The 24,143-nt window shown below is 46.3% G+C and overlaps 1 protein-coding gene across 2 annotated transcripts in view; it reads right to left on the reverse strand.

Moving 5' to 3' along the window:
• GRHL1 (grainyhead like transcription factor 1) overlaps positions 1 to 24,143 on the reverse strand; it is a 37,468-nt gene that overhangs the window by 13,157 nt on the left and 168 nt on the right. The window contains exons 1-8 of one of the 2 annotated variants that reach the window (XM_086744869.1): positions 23,668 to 23,714; positions 20,453 to 20,639; positions 17,374 to 17,444; positions 15,476 to 15,866; positions 14,607 to 14,683; positions 13,626 to 13,782; positions 13,017 to 13,128; positions 11,958 to 12,052 (exon numbers count right to left, since the gene is read on the reverse strand). In XM_086744869.1, coding sequence (XP_086600995.1) covers positions 11,958 to 12,052; positions 13,017 to 13,128; positions 13,626 to 13,782; positions 14,607 to 14,683; positions 15,476 to 15,866; positions 17,374 to 17,444; positions 20,453 to 20,639; positions 23,668 to 23,714 — 1,137 coding nt within the window. Of the gene's footprint in view, positions 1 to 11,957; positions 12,053 to 13,016; positions 13,129 to 13,625; positions 13,783 to 14,606; positions 14,684 to 15,475; positions 15,867 to 17,373; positions 17,445 to 20,452; positions 20,640 to 23,667; positions 23,715 to 24,143 lie in introns of those variants that run through there. The other variant, XM_086744870.1, reaches the window with a different exon arrangement.

The following is a 24,143-nucleotide window of genomic DNA, read 5'->3' on the forward strand; positions in this document are numbered from 1 at the left end:
ACTCAATCCTCATTATCAGCATGTCTCAGAAGACGACGCAACGATTAATTACCAGGAATTTACAAGCTACCAAGACCTGCAATGGCTCCTCTCCTCTCTGCTTCAAGAATAAAGGCTGGGAACCTACAGCTTTAAAAGATAATCAAAGCTTTGGGAGCCAGGAGCACCTTGCCAGAGATTTTGCAGGAGTACTATCCCACTACGTGATCGCTTACTTATTGTGCTCCTCCCAGGTAGCCTTTTGTCAGCCTTTGCAGTGAGTTAGTGCCACCTCCCGGAGCTGTCCCGCTGTTGCAAAGTCTCTAAACAGGTTTTGAAAAGCTTATGGGTTTGGGATGGATCCCTGGTTTTGCAAAGTGCTTATCATGGGCTTCTTTGCACAGGCTCTGCAACATCCTTTACTAGTTTTAACAATAGAAAGGAAATGGATGTAATAACAATCACCAGATGAGGGATATAAACTCTTTTTTTTCCCTCCTCAAACATAACACAGTAGTATAAAAAGCTCAGGGAGTGAGGATAGGTGGAAAAGTTTGTCCGGACAGGCAAACAGTCCCCATCCCTTCCCCTGTGCACACACATCCTCTCACAGAGCTGGCAGCACAGAGTCCTGCTGTGCGAAGGGACACTGAAATGTGTGAAACGACATCTAACTCACGCCAGCACGGCACGCTGGCAGAGCCCCATCCCCAGTCACCCCAACCTGCACTGCTTGTTCTGCACTGGTCCAAGCCAGGATGACGTGCAGGGACAGCAGCGCCGAAGGTAAGCCAGCGCTTAATGCCCGCTCGCCTTCCAGCCCTCGTCTCAGCATCCCAAATTTGTGCTGTTCCAAGACAACTTTTTTTGAAAGCATTAAGTACATCCCAAAACGTAGCCAGGGAAATTATTTTAAAGTTCTTCTCAGTCTTCCCCAGACTAACCCAAATTATGGCTTTGCCAGCTTTTATCCACCCCCCTTCCCTTTTTGCTGTCTTCAGCTTTACAAGGGCATTTGGCTTGCAGTGCTGGCACACCCCAGGGGAAAGCTTCAAGGAGCCTGAAGAGCTGCTTTCACCCGCTTCGGAGCTAGGTAATCAGATGTATGCACAGCCTGAATAATTGTGTTCCCTGAGTAGGGGTTCTCTTTTTTAAAAAGAGCCCCAGCTCTGGTGTTTGCATAATTTACATTTTAAATTTTAATTTTAAGTATATTTACACATACTGAATATTCACACACAACTCTTACGTCTGTATGAAGAAATGACTGCGTTCTTCAAGAAAACACGCCCGAGCAGCCACACCAGCAGGTCCACCGCAGCCTCAAAATTTCTGTGAAATCCCTTGTTTGCGTTTCACGTCACTGGACACCAGTGTATTTGACGTGCAGCATCAGCCACCAGTTCCCTAGCAAGCACTGTTACTTCTTTACTGGGTAATTCAGGTCTATGCTTCAGTTTTCAATGCCACACAAAGCCCACGCAGGACACTGGGCTGAAGGGAGAAGAGTTGGTCTCAGCACAACAGATGCAGGCTACAGCAGCAGAGCTGCATGGGTATCCCATGGGAATTTGGGATTGCCTGTCAGATGACAAAGATTATCCTCCTACTTTCAAGTCTCCTCATTTGATTAGCTTTGGCTTTAAGCAGTTGACTTCATTTTCATGCTATTTAAGTCTTCGGGACTCTGGGCAGGACAAATAAAACCTAATCACCTCTCTGAAGCAATAGAGCACCAGGCTATCTTCTCCTGTTGGTACAAAGCCATTCCAGTTCAAAAAGACCATCTACTTCTCCCTGCCAATCCTGTAACTCATTTTTGAGCAACCTCAAGCCGTCTCAACTTCCACAAAAACAGCATTTTGGAGAATAGCTTTTCTAGTTTGGCCTAAAACAATTTCAAGCCAGTTGCTTTTTGTGCAGGAAGATTTGACTTGCATTCAAAAAGAAACGTAAGGCTGAGTGACTGAGCCAGCTACATCCCCACCCCAAAATTGCCAGAAGAAAGAAAAACGTAACCGCAGAAGTTGCTCTGCATCTTCAGCCTGCTGAGCAAGATTCCTTTTCATGTGTCCAACCTATTTTTCTAAGGGCAGTTCCGCATTCTCAGCTATATTAAGATTTGTTGTTACTTTAAAAAAAAAAAAAAAAAAAAACCCAACATTTTCATCTCACCTCCCAAGATTCAACATAAAGACAGCACTTAAAAATAGAGCAGTATCAAGCCTGAGCACTTACAAATATGAGTCAAGCCCTCAAAAGTTACGCAGACTTTCTTTAAAACCGAGATTTCTAAAAGGATTAGAAACCTCTTCTCAAGTTATTTTGCTTGCTTGGCAGTTAAGTCTTTAGTCTATATTTGAATCATATTTCCAGACTTTTCCCTCCAACGAAAGCCAAGCTTTATTTTCCTTTTCTTTTTTGTTGATTTTTTTTTTTTAATTATTATTAGTGAAAGGTGAGATTCACTGAGACAAATGGCTCCACAACAGCAGGGTTTCGGACAAAACACCAAACAGCATGAAATCTGTGAGCTGGGATGAGTTGCTGACCCCCCACATCTGGCGACATTCACCCCAACACGCTACAGAGCCTCCTCCACCCAACACCAGGTTGGGCTTCCTGCAGCCTTTGGGGCACACAAGCAGCAACCCAGCCACACACAATGAAAGACTGAAGGCAAAAGGATTAAAGCACCTCCTCCGGGATCACGCTGGAAGTCAGCGTGGGAAGAAGCCAGACCTCATGACTTCCCGGTCCGCTTTAACCACCCAACCTCTTGCAGCCCTCCTCACCTAACTTGGGGAGAAACGCACCGTGCCTACGTTCAAATCTACGAGAAACAATCTTCCATTTTAATAACGCAGAGAAAAAAAATTAATCCGGCAGCTCTGCTGTGTGCCCTCAAGGAAGGGCAGCAAAGACAGCCAAGTTCTTTCCACACAGCACCTTTTTCTAACAAGATCTGCCTTTCAAACAAACCAGGAAAAACAGGCATAATTAAAGGGCAATCAAAGCGCTGCAGGAACCTTGCTGTCAGCGAGATGAAAGATGCCTCTTTTAAATGAAGGCTTGCATACCCAGGTCTCTTCTCCTCGGTTTATCTTGGACGCCGTGCTCTTTTGTCACACAAAAAGCACCAGTAATTTTGATTAGTCCAAAGGCTACATATGCAGCAGCTTTAGATTAAATGTCACCTTGTACAGCCTCTTCTGACTCACCGCAAAGTAAAGTTGAAAAGGAACAAAATGTAGGTACACATCAACAATGTCTGGGGTTGCCATAGGTAATGGCAAGCAACTCAGATGGGCATTAGCACACCATAAGCTCTGGCCAGTCCCCAGCAAACACTGGCATGGGTAAGACCGTAATGACCACCTAACAGATCTCCCCAGCATGCAAAGGCTTGTATGTCCTTCTGGATAAGAACCTACACAGACAGACTTGGGACTATTCCAGTCTGATCACCTTGCTCCACATGGCTTTCACTCCAATAGAAGACAGGTAAATTGAATTCACCTCCTCCTACTTATACTCCTTTATATTTTTGTATCCAGAGGATGAAGACATCACTCAACAATCCAAGTCCATTGGGTATTTCTTTCTCTATTGAGAATTCAGATAAAAATTTTAGCTCTCTTCTAGCACTAGTAGGTAAAAGTCATTTTAATGTTATATTCAACTTAAAATTGTCAGGATGCCTTTGATTTTGGATTACTATGTTTGTAAAGAATATGGAGTTTGGAGCCTACAACACAACCAGGGACAGGTTAAACTGCGATGAGTTTCCTTCCAGGGAATGTAGTTGGATACTGTTTTTCTTGACCCTGGCTAAACGATTTTAGCATTCTGCCCAAGATACAGCAGGCAAAGGATTCCAGTGTGTCCTGGGACCATTTCCCCAGCACAAAAGCAGTGTCTCACCACACATTCTACTCGCAGATCAGCCTGAGGCCACATGCAGCCCTTGCACATTGGGACCCACTGAACCTATACTGTGTCTCGCTTTGCTTTCCTTCGGAGCAGCAAGGCCATTCCTGTGGTCTCTGGCTGGGGAGGGCAGCAGTCACTGCACAGCTGACTTGATCTACATGTTATTTCCATTTTTTTCAGGACAAAGTGTCATAGAAACCCTCAACCAAACTGACGTGAAGAGGAGCCTTTGAGGTTACAACAGCAGATTAAAAACCAGAGGAACAAATAAGGTAAAGGATCCATTAGACCTAAATAAAAGGACCTGGGTAACGACCAGAGGACACAAACCAACTCCCTCCTCCTCTGCCTGCACAGACTCCCTCAGAGAACCAAGACATGCACCATCCAACACTAACGAGCAGGAAGCTACACAGCTGTTGACAATGCCAGGACACAGCTGCTCCCCACCCCGGCTGCCGGCAGGAATTTTGGGAATGTCAACATAAAGCCCAGCAGCCAACAGGTTGCTTGGTCTCCCGCAGATTCGTGTGCAATTCAGGGGTACACAGCCAGGTGGTCACAGCACTCCTTGCTGGCTAGCTGAAGGAGCAGCCCTAGGCCCAAATTCCACAAACAGCTTATTTATCAGCCCTCCACTAAAGAAAAATTACCCGGAAGCTCAAAGGTTGTTATTCAAGTGCTGATGGCTGAAAGCATGTGGTTTCTCTAATGGGCTGGACAAATATAAAAGGGAAAAATAAAGTTTTTTTTCTGAAGATTTGCCCATACGGATGTGTACATTATAGGCCTTAACGGGCTTCATCTGCAGTGTGAGCTGGCTGGATGCAAATCATCTCCAGCCCAAAAGCCTTATAAACTAGACCAGCACAGCTCCAAGCCCTTCCGAGAGGCAGAGCTGTCGGCCTCGGCACCGCGCCACGCTAACGCAGCTACATGGCTTCCAGGATTGGCGCTGGGTCATGGCCAGGCAGCTCAGAGTGCAGGCAGGGCAAGCACAGGTCTGCCTGCACACATCCGTGAAGGCATGTCCCAGGAAAGCAGCGCTGGGAAGACTGTTGGGTCTTTAAAAGAACGAAAGGGAAGGAAAAAAAAAAAAAAAAAAAATCTTGGTACAGATCACCTGAGAGGTGGCTAATCTTACTGCTCTCACATTTGTTTCTTCACCTCCCACATGCACCACAGGTTTTGCATCAGCAGGAGGTGAGCCAGAAAAGAGAGATTAAAAAATTGGGCAACTCATGCACCTGTGGGCTCCCCAGCCACCTCCTCCTGCCTTTGGGATCGGATGCTCCAAATAAGGCTTGTCTGGCAGATGTGTGATAGGGCTGCATCCGTTCCAGCTCCGCTCAGCCAGACCCAGCACCGTCCTGCTTGCAGCCTGGGGAAGTTAGTTTGGATTCAAACCTACCAACCCCAAATTGGGTGACTGACATAAAACACATTGCGAGTCCCACACCACACCAAGGAATGCCAAGTGGGAAATATGACCCAGTCCCGGATAAAAGAACATCCTCCTAGCAAGTTCACTCCATCAACAAGACAAAAATGAATGGTAATTAAAGGAAAATACATATTCCTGCTACAAAGAGCAACACTGATTGTTATTCCAACCCGTTGTAAGGCAAGGAAATACAGGAACGCCTCAGCTTGCAATATGTGGGAAACTCAGGGACAGAGGTTCCCAGTCCTATTGATGCTTCCTCACACCCCACGCTCTGACAAGATAAAGGTGAGGGGCCAGGTGTCAGCTTTTGTTGGGCTGGTTGGAAAGAAAGTAAAACTAGCAGTTTGGCATAAAATAGTAATAAGTAAAAAACAACAACAACCAAACAAAAAAAACACAAACAAAAAAACCCCAAACAAACAAAAAAACCACACCACCCCCCCCAAACCCAACAAAAAAAAAACCCACCCAAAAAAACCCCACCCCAAAAACTCAAGCCACCCCCCCAAACAAACAAACCAAACTCCTAAATAAACAAAAAAAACCAACACAAAACTGAAATAATTAAATCTACAAAGGCACAAAAATGGCTGAAATGGAAGCGTTGCCATCAGATATAAAAGGCAATGGAGAAAAGGGCGGTGTGGGGGGGGGGGGGAAACAAACACTTCCCAATTTTCTCTATAAAAGAGCTAACTTCAGGAAGATTTTCCTTCCACCTTTAGGAAACACAATGTGTGCTCTGTAGGTGGTTCGAAGACCAGATGGTGGAGTTTGGGACACCAAGTGCTGAAGAAAACTTATGAGTTGAAAACCTGATTCTAATTTTTAATGCTTAAAATAAAGGGCAACACATGCTTGTTTTCAAGAAAACCCAGGATAGACTAGGGAGAAATCTGCATCAAGAGGCAGGTAAGCAATACCTGCTACGACTCTTGTGTCACTGCTCCAAAGGCTGTGTGTACTTTTGCCTCAAAGTACTTGTGGTCTGCAGCCTTGGCTTCAAACCCATCTCTTTCCTTTAAGTATGTTTGACTCATCACATTTCATAGTTTCATTTCCAACTAGCCAAACCTGTACCTCCTCAATGCTGCTGAAGGTGGCAACACCTTCTTTAATGAGGCATATGACTGCTGTTTCATTACAACGGCATCCATATAAATGCATGCAACATTCATCAATCAAAAAAGTTTAAATTCTTCCTACAGTGAACACCAAGTGAAGATTACGCTAGAATAAACTCTTAAAATAAATTACTGGTGTACACCCCAGCCTTACTTCAAGTTGTAGCAAGGGATCCACCCTCTCCAAAAATTGAGCTCATCTGAACAAAAAGTCCTGCCCAAGAACTTCAGTCAATATACATGAGGATTGGCCAGAAGACCACCCTCGTTGCCCAAACTGTTATTTCAAAAGGGCAACGCAAATTAGCTGCAAATTACCTTAATACAGGACCATTCCACCTTTATTGGGGAAAAAAAGAGTCCATTGTTTAATTGCTCTGTCATTCAAGACCTCACTTAAGAGACACCACAGCACCTTCCCTTTAGTGGACAGCCAGCAAAAAGCTCTACCATTGTATTCTCCAGCTCAAAATGCCGGTTACACCCTCACCAGTTACACCCTCACCACATATCCCTTTTTAGGAGAAAGGGTCTTTTGACACAGAGCATCTGGCTTAGAACACCTTTTTTTTTTTTTTTTTTAAGTGGGAAGGAGTGGGAGGACAATAGAGCCCTTAATATGCAGTGACATAATTTTTGGCTACAGTCCCACCATCCAGTCTAAAGCAAGCCAGAAAGACACCTCCATGGGGGGCCCTTCTCTGGGAGCTGCTGGAAGCACCACTACGTTTCAAAAGGGACCCGTTGGCAAGCGTGGAAGAGGTGCCCCAGTGTAACAGCGGGGTCCTTCCACTGTGAGGACTACAAAAGCAGGGCAAAGATGTTCTTGCAATCACTGTGCAGACAACAACTCGCCCTGTTCAGACATGAGGCCCCAACCCTCCTGCTCCGCTGGGCAGGAACTCAGACGGGATTTCAGCAAAGCGGGATCCAGCAAAGCCAGTTAACCCTGGGGAAACCAATCTGTCCAGATTGTTCAACTGCCACTGACCTGAGAGCAGGCCATGTCCCCAGGCCAGAGTTAAGGGATAAAGAATTTGCTTCACAGCCTAACGGGTAACACAACAGAGGTAACAGGACAACGGCCAACATTATGAATAGAGTAGCAGGAAACACTTGAAAGAAATGTGCATTTAACCAAGCATGTAGTGGCAATTTTCATTAAAAGACCTTTAACAGGTACCTATCACCCAAGAGGAGAACCAGGCATGCTGCAGAGACCTGGGAAGAGATGGTTCTCAGCCTCAAAAACTCATGACTTGAACCTACAAATGCTTCTCCTGATTGACACACAAACACAGGAAAAGGGTTCCAAGGACAGGATTCCTCTTCCCTACCTTAAAAATTCCTTGATTTTAAGGACAATCAAGCCCACTCAGTCAACAAGGAGGAACAGGCACTTCCAGAGAAAGCTTCATCCCAGCCCTACACATCCCATCCCTAATGAAGTCACAGAAGAGAAAGATGACGAGCTTGTATTCAGACATCTAGAAGCTGTTCGCAGGAGAAGAACTCCACCTTGACTGTCTGCCCAACACAACAGATGTCCAGGACAGGGTGGGAAACTGTTTGAAGTCTCCATAAGCCTCAGGGTAACTCCAGCATTACCTGTTGCATGCAAGCGAGTATCAGCTATGCATCTTTGTCAGACTCATCAGACCATGCTTCCATCCAACCAAGGATGGCTCCTGACTGAGTAGGCACTCTGGCTTTCCTAAATATCTAATTCAACAACTCACTAGTTTATCAACTAATTTCCCAGTTCACCATCTCCCTCTTTCTCCTCACTAAGCACGACTGCCTCCTCATCCAACTCTTCCCCTCCTCAGAACTGTCAGGTGGGGGGGGTCAGACCTCACCTCATGGACACCAGGAAGTCCATTAAAACCACTACTTCCCCGCTCCATGGTGTCTCCTGTCAGTCTTTCTACCCTGTCATCACTTTCCTTCCAGTTTCAGGAGCAACCACTTTAGGACAGTCTGTCTTTTGCTCCCTGTCCTCAGCTCCCTTCACTGTCTCAGAGCAAGGAGGCTTTGGGTTCTAGGTCCTTTTCCAGCTTGAACACTCAGAGAATACTTAACCTACCCCTACTTCATAGAGTGGCTGCTTCTAGCAGCTCCTGTGATGTCTAAAAGCAACAGAAGAGGGCAGAGAGGAGCTGTCAGAAAAGCACCCAGCATTTGCTCCCAAAGCCATGGACACTGCCTGGTCCCGGAGTGGGAAGTGTCTGTCATGCATTAAATACTCCCGGTTTCTACACACGCGGGCTCACGAACAGCACACCAACGCAGCCAGATGTGTGACAAGTTCATCCGTGCAGGGCCAGACCTGCCTGCTGCATCTGGCACCCAAAGCCCTGGTGTTGCCCTCAGCTCTCCCAGTACAATGTAACTGGGAAATACTGGTCACCGAGGGCATCTCAAACATCCTTTCTATCCACCAACTCATCAGCTGCAAAATTTGCAGCTTCAAAACTTCCATGTTTTCCTTGCTACAGGGAGCATATGACTCATATTGCCCTAAACTAGAGTTTCTTCATCAGAAAGCTGTATTTTACAACATCCTGAAGTGCCTCAAGGGGACTGGCAAAGCACTCTCTCAGGCAGGCGAGACCCTCCCGCATGGACAAGATGGCAGAGGTTCAATACTCCTGCACATCCCTCCAACAAGAGCTACCATAAAAAGGGCAATCATCTGGTCCCAGAGCTGCTGAGGGCAACTTCTTGTGATAATACGCTCTTTCTCCCTTAAATCTGACATACACCCAGCGCCCTGGGTGCCTCAATGAGCAATTACATCCAAAACCCCAGATGCAGAGCCTCATCAGCTCCTGTTTGACACCTCTGCACAGGACCAAATCATTCCCACAGCAAACTGAGAGCGAGAGTAAGAGGGAAATGGGAGAAGCAGCAACTCCAGAAGAATCATTCGGCTCTGGACCGGGTAACTCCAGGGCGCAGGAAGCAAGTTTCTAATCATCAGCGTTTGCTGGCTGGTTAAACATATCATCTATGCAAGATTGCTGCTGTTATTAAAGGTAAGATGCTGAATTTATTACTGTGGAGGACTTTCTGTAGCATCAGAAAGTCAGCTCTCTCTTCCCTGCTCTCTTCGTATACTTCAAGACTATTGCTGGGAAGGAGGGAAAGAAAAAAAAAGAAAAAGAAAATAAAAGAGAGAGAGAGAGCATGCAAGGTAAATGAACCATGCAATAAAAATTGTTTAAATTGGCTCAGGCATCTCCTGATAAGATCATAGGACCTGAGAAAGAACTGCAGGTCTACTGGCAAGAAATCAAATCATTGACAAAATGCATCCACTCAGGGAAAGGAAATAAAGTTAAACAGAGGCTTAAACACATGGAACACTTGCTAAAAATGCTAGTTCTTTGAACACTGAAGTCCAGAGTACTTTTGTCTTAATATGACACTGATACCAAGAGCTAAGGCTTGTACTCTTGGTATCTACAGTCCCCTCTGCAGGCTCATGAAAACCAATACTCAAAGTATATGGATTTCACAGACTAAACTGTAAATCTCGAGGTAAATTTGCCTACAAAACCAGTCTGGGTCATGCCTCTCCACACCACTTCATCCCATGAAGTCTGGCCCTGAGCTGAAATAGCACACTGAGGGTCTTTAGACCTTTGCAAGCTGCTATTGGCAATTTCACCAGGGACCTGCAATCACTGAAACTACTTATTCAGGGGTCTGTAGAGCACCTGGGCAAGAACCATCTGCACCAGCTCCACAGGGCTGAGCTCTGGCACCTGGTGGGAATGGATGGCTTTCCAGGAGGCAGCCACAGGGGCTTCTCAGCACCATCTCTAAGCCCTTCTCCAGGATTAGCAGCCTGTCTCTACTGCTGTCGGATGGCTCAGCCAGCAGAGAGGCAGCTGCACAGCTGTGAAGTGCTTCCAACTCCTTGGGGACCTAAAAAAAAAAAATCATTGCTGTGTCTGCATGATCCATCTCCGCGTGCAAATCCTAAGACCTCGAGTACCTTGCAGACACAGATTACCGGAATTCCTTTAATGGGACAATGTCAGGCTGTGGCAGCAGGATACCATTTTGGGAATACTTACTGCCTCCTTTTCACAGACTTTCTGACACTTCACCTGCTTGTTCACATAGCAAAGTGCTCCATGTTTCAAAAAAAAAAAAAATCACAGGAGCCTTTTAGCACCCTCCAGCAGGTAAGGTCCTCCCCGCCACTCCTCTCAACCTAACTGAAGCCAAAGCCAGTAGCTGAATCTGGGGAACAGGGAGGGAAGCCTGGCACCCAACACCAGCCTCGAAAGCAATGTCACACGTGCTGTAAGGCAGAACTTTCAGCAGCAGCACGTGTAACTCCTTGCTGATGCAAGCCAAGCGCCCTAAACCTCTCCCATAGAGCTGAAACCTAACAGCAGCCCTCACACAGCCTCTCCTTCTCTCTTTTCTCCGAAATCTTTGTGCAGCACAGAGCAAAGCTTGTGGTGACAGCAAGCTCTGTGTAGTGACACCATCCCCTGTGTCTCCTGCAGAGCACAGTGGCACACACAGCTCCAGAGGGACCTTTGCATTCTCTGCTGAGAGATCCTACATCCCGCAAGCAAGGCTCTCCCTAGACAGAGCATTCACAGCCACCAGTGGTTTTGCCCATGATGGCGGTGATGAGCACATGACATACTAGCAAGGGAACAGCCAGCCTCCAAAAATTGAAGGAAATCATTCCCAATTTTTAATGAAAACCCAGGCAGTAATGAAACTCTCCAAAGAAAACTACTGCACTTTGACTCCAGCAACAAACCAGTCAGAAATGTCTTTGGAATGGAGGTGACACTGCTACCTGACCTGCTGTCCTGGCACCAAGAAGATGCATGGGCCTTTCTCAAAAGCTAGAGTGTCTTCAAAAAACTAACAGCTAGGAAAGCTGTTCATACTTACACACCTACCATAGTGACCAAAGTTCTGTAAAAAAGATCAAACCAGAGCTCACGAGGAGGCTGCTCTAACTTGAAATAGGTCACTGAGTGTTGGGATCCACAGTTTCAGCAATGAATGCTTTTGGAGCTCAACAGCAGCAGCTACTCTTCTGCTAAAGGCAAGCCCACTGCCACAGCCTTACGTCCCTCAGAAGTTGCCCCCCACCTCCTGCAGGGATCCTCCAGGAGACTGTGTTCCCTGCCAAGCCAGCTACGCTCCATCACACCTCCCGTGCCACTTCATCTGCTCGGGAAACGTTCAGTGCTTCCTTTTGTCAGTACTCGTCTGTCAGGGAGGCAGTTCTGCCAAGAACCTTAAAGCAGTTGCAAAGCTCTGCGCGGTTGCACACACGCAAGCCCTCTTAAGAAATAGCCAGGAGGTTTTGCCTAATGTAAGAGGGTAAACAAACTCGTTACATGCTAATCACCAGGTAGGCCACACACCCTTCCCCTCCCCCAGCCCCCGAATATGCTAAAAGGACAGGAAATAAAATCATAGTCACTTACCTTTGCTTCCTCGTTGATGTCCCAGGTGAAGGATATGGCATTGTACGCAATCTCCTCAATGTTACTGATGGTGTTGAAGCTCTCCTTGTAGTCAGCTGTCAGAAAGAAGGATGCATGAAGGAGGGGAAGAGGGAGACCATCTGAAGTCCTAAATCACACAAAGCAGCCAGAAACTGCAACTCCTCAGCAACCTCTTGGGGGCAAAGGAAGCTGAACTGTACTTAAGAATGGATCCTTAAAAAGGCTGGAAATGGTTCTCATACAAAACCAAAAAAAACCCCCACAAACAGTAGAAGGAGGAAAAAAAGGGACTTGGCAGAAATTCCAAACTAGAAACTCCAATGAGAAAGGCCGACATCCCAAATATCACGTGTCCCGTGCCATAGCCTGCTATGTGCGGGAAACTCTACCCTGCACGGCAAGGGCATGAGCTCTCAATAAAACTCCTTCAATAACAAACAGAGATTTGCATGCGCGTCTGCTTTAAGCGCCAAGTGATTAATCCCTGCTTTTATTCACAGGAGGAAGGGACTAGGAGTACAACCCAGTCTTCAGCCAGAGAAGGCTGGAAGCCAGCCAGCCCCAGCCTTGTCTGGAGGCAAGTGGAAATTTGCAGTGTTTTCTTTTTTTACATGTACCAAAGACTAGTTGTGAGCAAAGCTGTGGGAAGGAGAATCATTAGCGTCAAGGTATTTCTACAAGAATCTTGTCCTTTGAAGAAACACAGTATTTAGGACAGCCACAGTCTATAACCTGCGATTTAGTTACAAGCACCAGGATATGCAAAAGCAACTGCAGTTTGGAAGGAGGTGTTAGACCTCCCAATGCAAACCCCTAACTCAGCCTGCTCACCAACCAAACAAAAATCCGCCTCTTTAATGAGCCCTACAAACTACAGCACTAGCAATCAGAAGCTCTCTCTGGGCTTTCAGCAAAGGTATGGATAGCAGGGAGTGTCACCCAAAGGTTCCTTAAAATAACAAAGCTTTAGCAAAAAAGCCAAACCTTGCCAAGGAATTAGGTTTGGAGTTTGACATCAGCAATGAGAGCGTTCCCTACCTATGTCAATGCATCTTTGTTTGGCCGTGTGCTGTCTTGAGTGCCAATACTTCCAGTGCCTGAGCTGATCTTCTCTTGTCTTGTCTTCAGCAAACACAACCATGATGACACTCTGAAAGGAGAGGGGGAAGGGGCAAGATTTAAAGGGAACAAAAAAAAAAAAAAAAAAAGCAAACATGTGAAAGAGAAAAGGCCACAGGGTACATTTGTTTTGGAAGTTCTCCCTGGTATCAGGTTTTCTGCTTTAGGCTTTCCAGCTTGACACACTGCAGTATAGCTGGCTCACGGCTGCCAAACAGGAAGGCAGTTAGCAGCACTTTCTGGGTCATAAACAGAGATGAGCAGAACTGCTCTCCTTACTGGAGTTCAAGCCCAGCTCATTCCAGGTGTTGCATCACCTTTACACAAGTGCTGACACCACTTCTTAACAGACTGAGCCAAGGATGGGTTGGTCTGGAAGTAGGTGGACAGCAAAGGAACGAACACTGACGTAAGAGAGCGGGCAAGCTGGCCTTAGTGCTGATGCTCTGGTTTAGATCACTGCACTTAGTTTAAAGCTACCATCATACACACACTCTTTCCCAAGAAACCACAAGAGCTGCCACTCACTCGGACTTTACTGATGGGGTGGTGGATTCCTTCACTGCTGCTGACTTCTTTCAGCGTGATTGGGTAAAATTGACCTTTATTCAGGTAAGTCATCGTGCTGTCCCCAGGCTTCTGTCGGAGGGACTTGGAGGCTTCCAGAGTGTATTCAAAGTTATTCCTGCAGAGTGAAGAGGACAGTGATTGGCAAGGCATTTTCCTGGAAAGTCGATTAAACGTTCTACATTTAATCTGGAGAAATTCCAAAGTCATTAGTTGACTCACTAAGCCATCAACAGGCAAGGAAGTTGGAAAACAGGATGAGCCCCTTTTTCAATCGTTTCCTTAATGAATTAACATTTAAGAGAAGTTCTTGGCAAGCTAAATCCCAAGATACATCAGCAGGCAAGACTGGAAGCTCCCTATTGAGACTGAGAGCAGCAAGCTACTCCCATGGAACAGAAAAGTATCTACTAGCAATTAAATTAAAATGCTCAAGCTAATAAGCCATTCAGTGGCCACAGTCTTGTCTTCCCTCTTGCTCAACTGCAGCTAACCAAACAACTACATTATACCCCTTCCTTGGGATTCAGATGAGTTTCATGGTTCCTATTTCTGCTGTAGATTTCAAATAGGGAGAGAACAAGGCAAGCAGGCTAGGGAGAGGGACACAGCTGAAAGCCAGCTCCAAGACCACTGCAGAGCTGACAGACAACACTGCATCTTCCCATGGGACAGGGAGTTGTCAAAAGGACATTGACTGAAATGGGGCGGTACTGAAACAGTGGTATTTCCAACCCTGCGTGTAGTTTTCCTTAAATATACAGGTGGGATTTTCAACTGTGAAATTCAAATGAGTAGGCACTGTTGTGGTTTTGAGATTCACAGCGTTCCCAGCGCCTGACAGAAACTCAGCACAGGAGGGAGCGAGCTGTACTGCTTGCTCATGTCAAGCTAACTGTAAGAGAACACGGGGATATGGGCAAGCAGGGCTTAAAGCATTACCCAGAAATGCTGTCAAACACATAATCTTCTGAATTCATGTTGGCCATCCGGAGATTCAGTTCAGTAGGAAAGAAAACCTGGGGTAGATGCAAAACAAAACAACATAACAATTAACAGAGCAGCAACAAGGAAAGTCAAGATTAAACAAATACTCATTACCACAGAACTTCTGGCAGGCAAATTGATCATCAGATAACAACTGGTTTTTGGTCTGTACAAACAGGACACTTGAGCAGGATTTTAATCCAAAACTTTTGGGTGTCAACTAAGCACAACATCTCACAAGCCTTCCGAGTTAGCTTAGGGCAACATTTTAAAGTTATCTCAAAGAAAGCACATAGCCACATAATTCCTTGATGCCTGGCTTAAGAATTAAAACACATTTACTCTGTTGTTTTCAGTTGATAGCACAAAACAAAAAACATGGATTTTCATCCAAGTTTAACTCTCACTCGAGGCCCCTAAATAAACCAATTGTTTTCCACTAACAGACACCACACCTAGAAACTGGCAGTGAGGAAGCTTACAGACACAGTCACTTCACTTCGGTACCTGCAAAGGCACCGCAGAGTGCTGCACTCTTGCAAAACCTGGCCCAGTGCTGTGGATTGAGATAACTATTTCCACACTCTGCAAGCCAAAGGCTCTGCCACTAGTAAGATTAGTCATTTGCTTTTGATAATGATTTCATGTTGTGAAGGCTTTATTTACTAAGTTATACTTATGCACCTTTCTGAGAAAGTCTTCTATTCCTAAATCACTGGACAGATTTCTGGCTCATGTAACAAGAACAATTAAAGATGGAACTGGATTTCTTCATCCAGATCAAGACACGCACACACGCACACAGCGACTGCCTCTCTTGATACCTCTTGCACGCCCTCCTTGAAAGTCTCTGAGAAGGTGGAGTCTGGCGTTCGCCTCTGGGAGTTTTGAGGCTGGGTGTTGGAACTGAACTGGTCAGGATTGAGGTTCCTGTCGAAGACCACCACGCGTTCGGGGGGCTCAGGGTGGTAGACGCTTGGTGGGATGCCCACTGCAAAGCCATGGGGCTGCGTCTCCGTTTTGATGGAATGGGTGGGCATGGTGGCAATTGAAACGGTGACCGTTGTGTCAGGGGTTGTAAGGTGGCCTCTCTTGTCCATTCCCATCTGGGGTGTGTGTGGAAGGACAATATTGAAAGGCACATTTTTCAGAACCTGGACTCTGTTTTCTCCAGTAGAAATGAGGGACTGTTCTGTCACATTTGGGATGCTGTTCCTATAAAGGACAAAAAAGAAAATAATGCCTAAATTATACAGCTCATTTTGTCATTAAACAAGAGCTAGAAATACTTCTCAGCCTTTTGGACACAGACAGCTGATACCAACTCTCCTGCTTGTGCAGAACAGCTCAATCCTAACCGGAAAAGCTGAGAAACTCATTCAAAAAACCTCACCCACTGCTAACAACCCCACCTTGGAGGCAAATTACCCTGGAGAAAAGGGTGAGGGTTCACAGCCCAGATCCTCACTGCCTGGAAAACAGCTGTCCAAAACTAAGCACTTTGAGGCCCTTCCCACCACACACTGGCACACGCGAGCTCCATTAAATTGCTCTTTGGCGATGAAGGACTGAGCAAGGTTGCTGCTCCTTTGCCCTAGGACTGCGCATCACTCGGGAAGCACTAATAGGGAAATTACACCCTTCTTTCATGCACAAACCCCCAAGAAAATCCACACTGAGACTCCTGGGAGTTGTTTGCATAACTTCCCACTCTCCATCCCACCACACTAATTTCTGCCAGGACAACACCGGGATCTGTGGCTGAGGTGACCTCATAGCTAGTAGCCACCAAGTTAGCCTGCCCTCCCTTTCTCCCTCCCCATAACGTGGTCCTGCCCTCTCCTTTCCACCAATTCCGATGCTCCCCTGCCCCCGTGGTAAGCCAGTTTGTCTTGTTCCATGGGCAGAAAACTAGCCACTTTTTTTTTTTCTTGCAAGGTTACGGGTAAGTGGAAGACCAGAGCTGGTATGAAGGGAGCAGTGGGAACACATGGCTGGGAACCAGATTGCTCTCCTCAACGAGTCGTTCAGTCGGCTCAGCCAGACCACAAAACCTCACCTTGAGTCCTTAAAGCATTCTAGTCTGTCCAAAGGAAGAGGATGGTAGGAGTGGAAGCCTGGCTTGAATGAACCTCACATTCATAATGTTTACTTAATCAGTATCATCTTCTGCTTGGGAGGCACAAAAGAGGGATGGCAGGAGGAAGAAGAAAGAAAGAAAGGAGTTCCAGAGGAAACAAAAGAAGTCCACAAACAATACAAACCAAAACTAAATCACAAGCACTTTTGAAGTCCTTCCCTATCCGGCCATGCATGAAGAAGCAACGCTGCTGGTGCCCGAGAACAAAATCAGCAGTGAGCAATTGATGTAAAAATCAAAGGGTCACCAGTCACCTCTGCAGCCTCGGGAAGGGGTGCCTGTGCTACCAGGCTGTGCCTAGTGTTAAAAGGAGCAGCTTTTGCTATGCTGACTGTATGACACCAGTACACAGAAAGCAGACGGATGGTGATGAGAAGCAGTTTGGGTGTCAGCTCTCCAACACCATGGTCCAATCCCCGTCCCGTTCCTGTGGCAGCACAGGAATTGGGGACACATAGTAAAAGCAAACAATTGCGCTCTTCCAGCACGACACTGCAGTGCAGCAGGTTACTCTCCTTCAGCAGCTTTGGTGGTCCAGGAGAGAACGGAGATATGCAAACACACAATAATAAAAACTAATACCTTTTGCTATGGTCTTGGTCAGGATGTTCTACCTCTGGTTTAGCTGTCGAAGATCTCCTCTCTCTTGGAACCTGGGAAACACAAGACATGCTGCAATTGCGTTCTTCCTCTCACACACACACAAAAAAGTAATTAGCTCCTTCAAACACAGCCATTTAGTCAAATTAAGAAAGCATTGCTCTCCAATACCAGTAATTATTAGCATGACAGCTTGACTGATATTCGCATGCCCTTGAGATGCCAGGTCTGCCCCAGGTGATGCCCCATAGATCCCCATGTAGCCGACCCAGCCCGCTGGGCCAGCCCTGGGCTCCTGCCAGCACCAGGTGGCAGGAAAACCGGTGCGGAAAAACCGTACATCCCTGGCTGAAGCACCAGCACTGGGGAGAGCAGGACTAGGAGAGTCCTGCAGCACAGGTTTTCTTCTCTACAGGCTGGCAGGGTTCAGCTCGCCGGATGAGCTCAAGGCTTGTGAAAGGACACTGCTCCACAGCCCCTTCCCCACGAACATGTGCTCTCTAGGCCACTTCCTCAAGGACCACTCAAGGTTTCTCTTTCTCCTCAGAAACTAGGGAATTTGGGGAAGATCAGGTTTGATAAGTATACCGGGATGCTACAGCTTATTTTTGTGCATGGCCACGTACAACTTGCTGGCCCAAACTGTATTAAACTTTTTGTAACCAAAAGGCAGTCACCAGATGCAAAGCAGCTCAAGGTAGCACCCCGTATTTTATGCAATGAACAGGATTTTCCCTGAAAACATCGCACACTGCAACACCCACCACAGAAACCATGTCATCCACACACAGACGCACACCATTTTCCCGGCGGTGCTGCAAGGCCAAGGTACACAGAGGAAGTGGGACACTTCAGCCTCTGGCAGCTCGGTTCACCAGGGTATGCAGTCAGTGCCCCAGCGACCCAAACAGCTCCCGCCACTGCTGGCACAAGCCTGTGGTGCTCAGTTCCCCTCAAACACACAGAAAGCTCCTCTGCAAACCCATATGTGGTGCCCAGGACTTTCGACACCTGCAACAAGCCTCCTGAATGAGCAAAGCAAACACTCTGCAGTGTAAGAAAGAGTAAACTCCCATCTCCTTCCTCTGCTGAAGCCTGCCCAGATACTGCCAGCGTTTGCCAGCTTGGGTGCAACATGTGGGACCACTGCTTTACTGCTAACTCAAAGGTGGCTGGCATACCTGCATGAACAGCATACTTAACAGCCCCCAACTAAAACCTAAGTCCTGGCTCTTCCACATAACCCAGAATCTCCAAGAACACCACAGTAGTTGAGTTTTCTATGGTAGCCAGCAAAATTTGAAGAACCTCTATCTGGAGACTGCCAGGAGGCCAACGCTAACTAGTCACCGAAAAATAAGGGCCTTGCAAGCTGTGTTTGGCCTCAGATCCAACACTCCTAAACTCTAGATTTCGGTCAAAAAACTGTTTCCCGTAAGACCTTATTAATCACAGCTGAGCTATCAGGGTAGCCCATTAGACAAATGGAAGAAAACTCAAGTTGTTGGGTGGGGTTTTTTTTTTTTGTTTGTTTAATACAAAGGTGATCTCATCAGTTGCCTTTAATATTGCAGAGAGGGCGTATTAGAAATGCCTAGATGTTGTCCCTCTAGCATTACTTCAGAACAGCCCTCAATAAATCTTTCAACCTCTAACCATTCTGCTTCATTTAAGTGTGCGGCATACCTGTTCTTCCACTGATTTTTCTGTACTCCCACTCATACTCAAACATAAGAGGAAACCCCAAATTAGACATTAATGTATAGCAAATCCCTTCTGCTTTGCCAAGCGTGAAGGATCAACATCAACGTTCTCTTTTTAATCTACAGGTTTAGAAATCAAAATTGATTTTGTGGATTAAAATCATTCTGGTGAAAGTAGTTTTAGTTTTTTCCAAAAGCAAAGCAAGCATGAGCACAAAGCAAAAAGCCAGTTTTCTCACAAAACCAGCTGAATAACATCCACATCAGTGAGTTTGTGGCATTTTGTCGTGTGTGCGTGTGGAGTGCTAATCTCCATATTAAGCATTACAAGAATATTTTGATACGTAAGACATGCTCAACTCTTAAAGAGCAGGCAAGGATTTTGTATGCACAAGACAGTCTCTCCTCATGCTTGAAGAACACACCGAGGCTGCCACGCACTACTGTTAAAGGACACTAGCCAGCGTCACGCACACAAGCCAAGTCAGCTTCCTGGCCTCAGCTTTCCTGGCTCAGCAAAGAAAAAATAGGCATCTCCACCCGGTGAGCCAGGCCACTTTAACACAGGCATCTAACAAAAGCATGACACCTCCCCACCTGGAAATGTCTGCTGGTCTCCACTGAGTTGGACATGGACTGGAGATAACTACACTGGCTTAGACTTCTGGTATTTAGGAAAGAAAGCTCAGCAAAATGTATCCCACAAAAACCAAAAGGTTATCTGTTTGACTGCGTTTGATTCACATGTGAGCACCTAGGCAGGTGCACGTCTCTGAGAAAACAGTGAACATCAGGAACCATAGCCACAGTTGTCAACGGATTAACAGACTACGGCAGCTGAAGCTCACTGAAGGTTGGAGGAATGCAGACAGCAACTCCTTCAGGTGAACACTTCTGCCTCGCACATCAAAAACCTGTAGTTATAGCTTAGTATCAGCTGCAACTAAGGCAGAACATCAAATCCCCAGCAAAAGCCAGCGGTCTCACCAGAACAGGGATCACAAAAGCAAAAGGAGAGAAGTTTCTTTCTCCATGTGTATTCACATAGGGACATGCTCCCAAAGTCTCACTCTTCATGACTATTTCTATAAAGCATTGCCTCCCACAAAGCCTGGAGTCGACAGGCAAATTGCTACTGATGCTTTTGACTCATTTCATTAAGATCCAGGGGATCTTATTTTACTGAACTAAAAAGAAACTAATTTTCAGAAAAAGGGAATTTTTTTCCCATTTAAAAACCACATTGTTTAAAATCCTCATGATCTATAGCTTCTGTACAATCCTCTAGCAAAAAAAACCTTTTCCACAGGTGGAACAAGAACTCCGCTGGCTGCCAGAGCGTACCCACGCCAATCTACCTTGTAGTAATCATACAGCAGTCCGAGGGCAGCTGCGCTGTCTTCATCACCATTGATGCTCATCATAGCTTTGGTAGCTGCTGTAAGGGGATTTTCAAGAAAGGTTTTCCAGGCCTCATCTTCACTGGTATAAGGACGTCTCTGAGAGTAGAGAGAGTCATTCTGAAGAACCAACACGGGTCTTTTACTTGAACCATAAAAAAAAAAAAAAAAAAAAAGAAAAAAGCCACCTGTTAGAACACATGAAAAACATTCCTTAAGTTCCTCTAAATTAGCTGCCCCAGTTTCAGAGGGTTCATATTCTGATTCAGTGCACTGCAAGGATTAGTCAACACAAAAAGCCTAGAAACCTAATTCTGATCTCACTCACGCTCAGTGTAAATCAGGATTAATTTGACCAAACTCAGCTGTATTACACCAGCCTATATAAAATTGCAAAACCATTTAAGAGCACAACTGACCTGCTCACGCTCTGAATCCAACCCAGAAAGAATTACACCTACCTACAAAACCTCTAGCCCATCCTACGCAACACCACCAAGATGCAACCTGCTCCAGGTCCCATGTAGAACTAGAAAATATGAATTAAGGAAACATCTCTTTCCCCCAGAGCTTTCAAAAGGCGTCTTTGCTCTCAGAGTGTATCTGAAAACACCACCTAGAAACTGCTGATTAGCTACAACTACACAGAGAAACTGGTTGAAAGGACCGCAAATCAATTTGGCGGTGAATTATTTCTGACAAGGAAAGCCTAAAGACTTAAGACTTACTGCCCAGTTACTGCTGAAATAACCCGTGACACTATTTTGAAACACCCTCAACAAATGACTGGGGGGCAGGGGGGGAGGAAAGAAAAACTAGAGTTTTTCCCTTGATGTTGTAGCATACTGAAAAACTGTATTTGCTCTGAACATTATGTGATTGCTGGGAACGAGAAAGCTCAAGATGACTTGGACCTTCTGCCCACAGGTGAAAGCTGACATCTGTAGAAAATGCTGTCCTACCAGCTTAGGCAACTTAATATATTTTGGTTCTATTGGTAAAATAGAAGTCAGTTCAAACTACTGTTGTTTAAATCTGACTTTTAAACCCATTCAAACAGTTTTCTTTCCAGTGCATTACTCTAGTAACATTAGTTTACCACAGATTGGCAGGGAGAGAAGGGAGGCTTTTTTATTTTCTTAACTAAACCCAAATTCAGCATTTTAAAATTAATTGCTAAGAGTTTAAAACAAATAAATAATAGCTTAAAAATCCAAACCTCAGGAAAAAAAAAAAAAAAAACCACCAAAAAAACCCAAACAACAGTTCTCCCACCACCATCACACCCCTTTCCCTGGTAGATAAGCATTCTTTGCATTTATTTGCCCAGATGCATTCAGAGATTGAAATATACTACAAATACGAAAAGTTGTGAAATACAAAGTTGTGAAATACTCTAATCACTATAATCAGCTTAACAGTATCCTACATTTATCACCACCTTCTACCAAAAAGATTGCAAAGCACTTTGCAAATTATGCGTTCAATCCTTTATCAGTTACACAAGGAGTCTCCCCGAACTTCAATGGGACAGCTTGGCTGGGCTGAAGACACTTCGAGAGTGGGAGTTTCCAGGACTTGTCAGAGTGCTTTGTGGCTATAAATCAGTATTATACAGCTGGAAAAAAAGCAAATAACAACAGAAAAAAAAAACCAAAACCAAACAAAACCAAGCTCTTGCAGCAAGCCCTTTCTTTAGGTCTTTGTACATATTTGTGATACCTCTGGTATCCACTGGTGATACCTCTGGCCATCCACTTACTATCGAAGATTGCACAACAGAATATAAAATAGAGTTTTCTTTAGGGACACGGCACAAGCTCCTTCTCTTATACTATGAGATAGAAGAATCCTGGAATATCCATAGGGAATGGGTAAGTCTACAAGCTAAAGTCACTCATAGAGAAAAAGGCAACTGAAGCAACTTCCCTCGATCCATCCCTGCCAAGCTGAAGGGCTGAGTCAGCCTCGCCGGAGTTCACAAGACCACTAAGCTGATTCCCTCCAGCGATGTAATGCTCACATGGAAAGAGAGAACCAAGCGAGAACCAAAAATACGAAGAACTAAAGCAGCCACTAGCCAAAAACGTAGCAAATGCAAAAACTACATACTTTGTGTGATCTCTCTGTCATTGCAACATCTAAATATAACGCACGTTGCCCTGCAGGTAACCTACTCCCCTAAAAGCAGTGTAGAAAGAATTATCTGCAGAATTATCAAGAGAAGCACAGGGTTTGGCAGTAACTCAACCCCTTAACAGAACTACAGCTTCTTTCAGGAAAATGAGAACGTATTACTAAGAGAAGGCAAACATTTATTTTTCCTAAGTTTTAGGTTTCAAGATTACTGACGCATGGATCTCCTCACAAAGTAGCAGACGTGTCCAGGGCTGGAAACAAGTTTACCACCGCAGTTTTAATAATTTCTGAATTTTATTTTCTATATGACAGAAGTGAAGCAGAGGAATATTACAAACAGCAGATACTCTTCCTCTATTTGTGAGGATCCTACAGCCCACAACGTTGTATGTTCAGTCCACAGAAACTATTCCTACTTACTGCACCAGTCCAAAATCCACCCTTTCTCTCCCTGACCGTGCAATTTAACTTGAGACATCAGGAGATCCTCAGCCACAGCGTCTTTCATACCTGGCCTTGCACCGAGCACACCTTTCATGCTGAGGCAGCAGAGAGGATTTCTTTCGCCGGCTCCTGCGTGCCAGAAAAGTGAAGCACAAGTACCTTAACTGCTGTGCCCTCATCTATTAAGCATCACTAGAGGGGAAAAAATAGACCTGAAAAATCCTAATGACAGGGTGAAGCTAGTGAGTGGCTGTATTACAGTCCTCTTCCTTAAAGGTAGTATATTAAAAAAAAAAAAAAAAAACCACACTTTGGTAAAAATCCTACGTTTTCCCTAGGAAAGGAATGCCTTTGAGTCACTGCTCATTCAAAATACAGGAATTTTACGATCGTTTCTTCGAATCGCTTCCGAGTTATCCCGTTTTCTACCCACGTACGGCGCCCACCGCCTCCAGACGGGCACAGCGACAAACCCAAGCCGTCAAACCCGGCGAGGGACCGGCGCGGGAGAAGGCACCGCAAAGTTGCAGAACACGCGCGTGAAGCCCAGCGTTGGCTCTTGTGGCCGAGCCCGCCGGGAGCCCCCGTACCTGCCGAAATCCACCTTGCCGGAGGGGTGCGCCTCGTAGAAATCCATGGGGGCCGCTGCTGCTGCTGCTGCCGCCGCTGGGCAGCGGCGCGGAGCCCCGGCGGGGGCGGGGGGGCTCAGCCCGCCGCTGCGGCTCCGCCCGCCTCCCTCGGCCCCCGGCTGAGGGGCACGGCCCGGCGCTGCGGCGGCGCCCGTTCCTCCCGACGGCGCGAGCCCGCTCGCCACCGCCGCCCGCATTTAAGGCGCGGCGCGGAGGGGCGGGGGGGAGCGGACGGCGGCGGCGCCGACCCACGCCTCGCTGCCGGTGTCCGGTTTCAAAGTCGGCCCTGCCTCGCCGCTCGCTTCGCGGGGCGGGGTGGCCGCCGGGGTCGCCCCGCCGCGCCCCCCCGGGGCTCACGGCCCCCCTCGCCATTTCGCGCCGCCCTGCCGTAGCCTCCGGTTACTCCTCCCGAGGAGATGGAGGGGGGCGGGCCCCCG

Source organism: Chlamydotis macqueenii, chromosome 3, assembly GCF_036417535.1.
Source record: "Chlamydotis macqueenii isolate bChlMac1 chromosome 3, bChlMac1.mat, whole genome shotgun sequence".
Taxonomy (NCBI): domain Eukaryota; kingdom Metazoa; phylum Chordata; class Aves; order Otidiformes; family Otididae; genus Chlamydotis; species Chlamydotis macqueenii.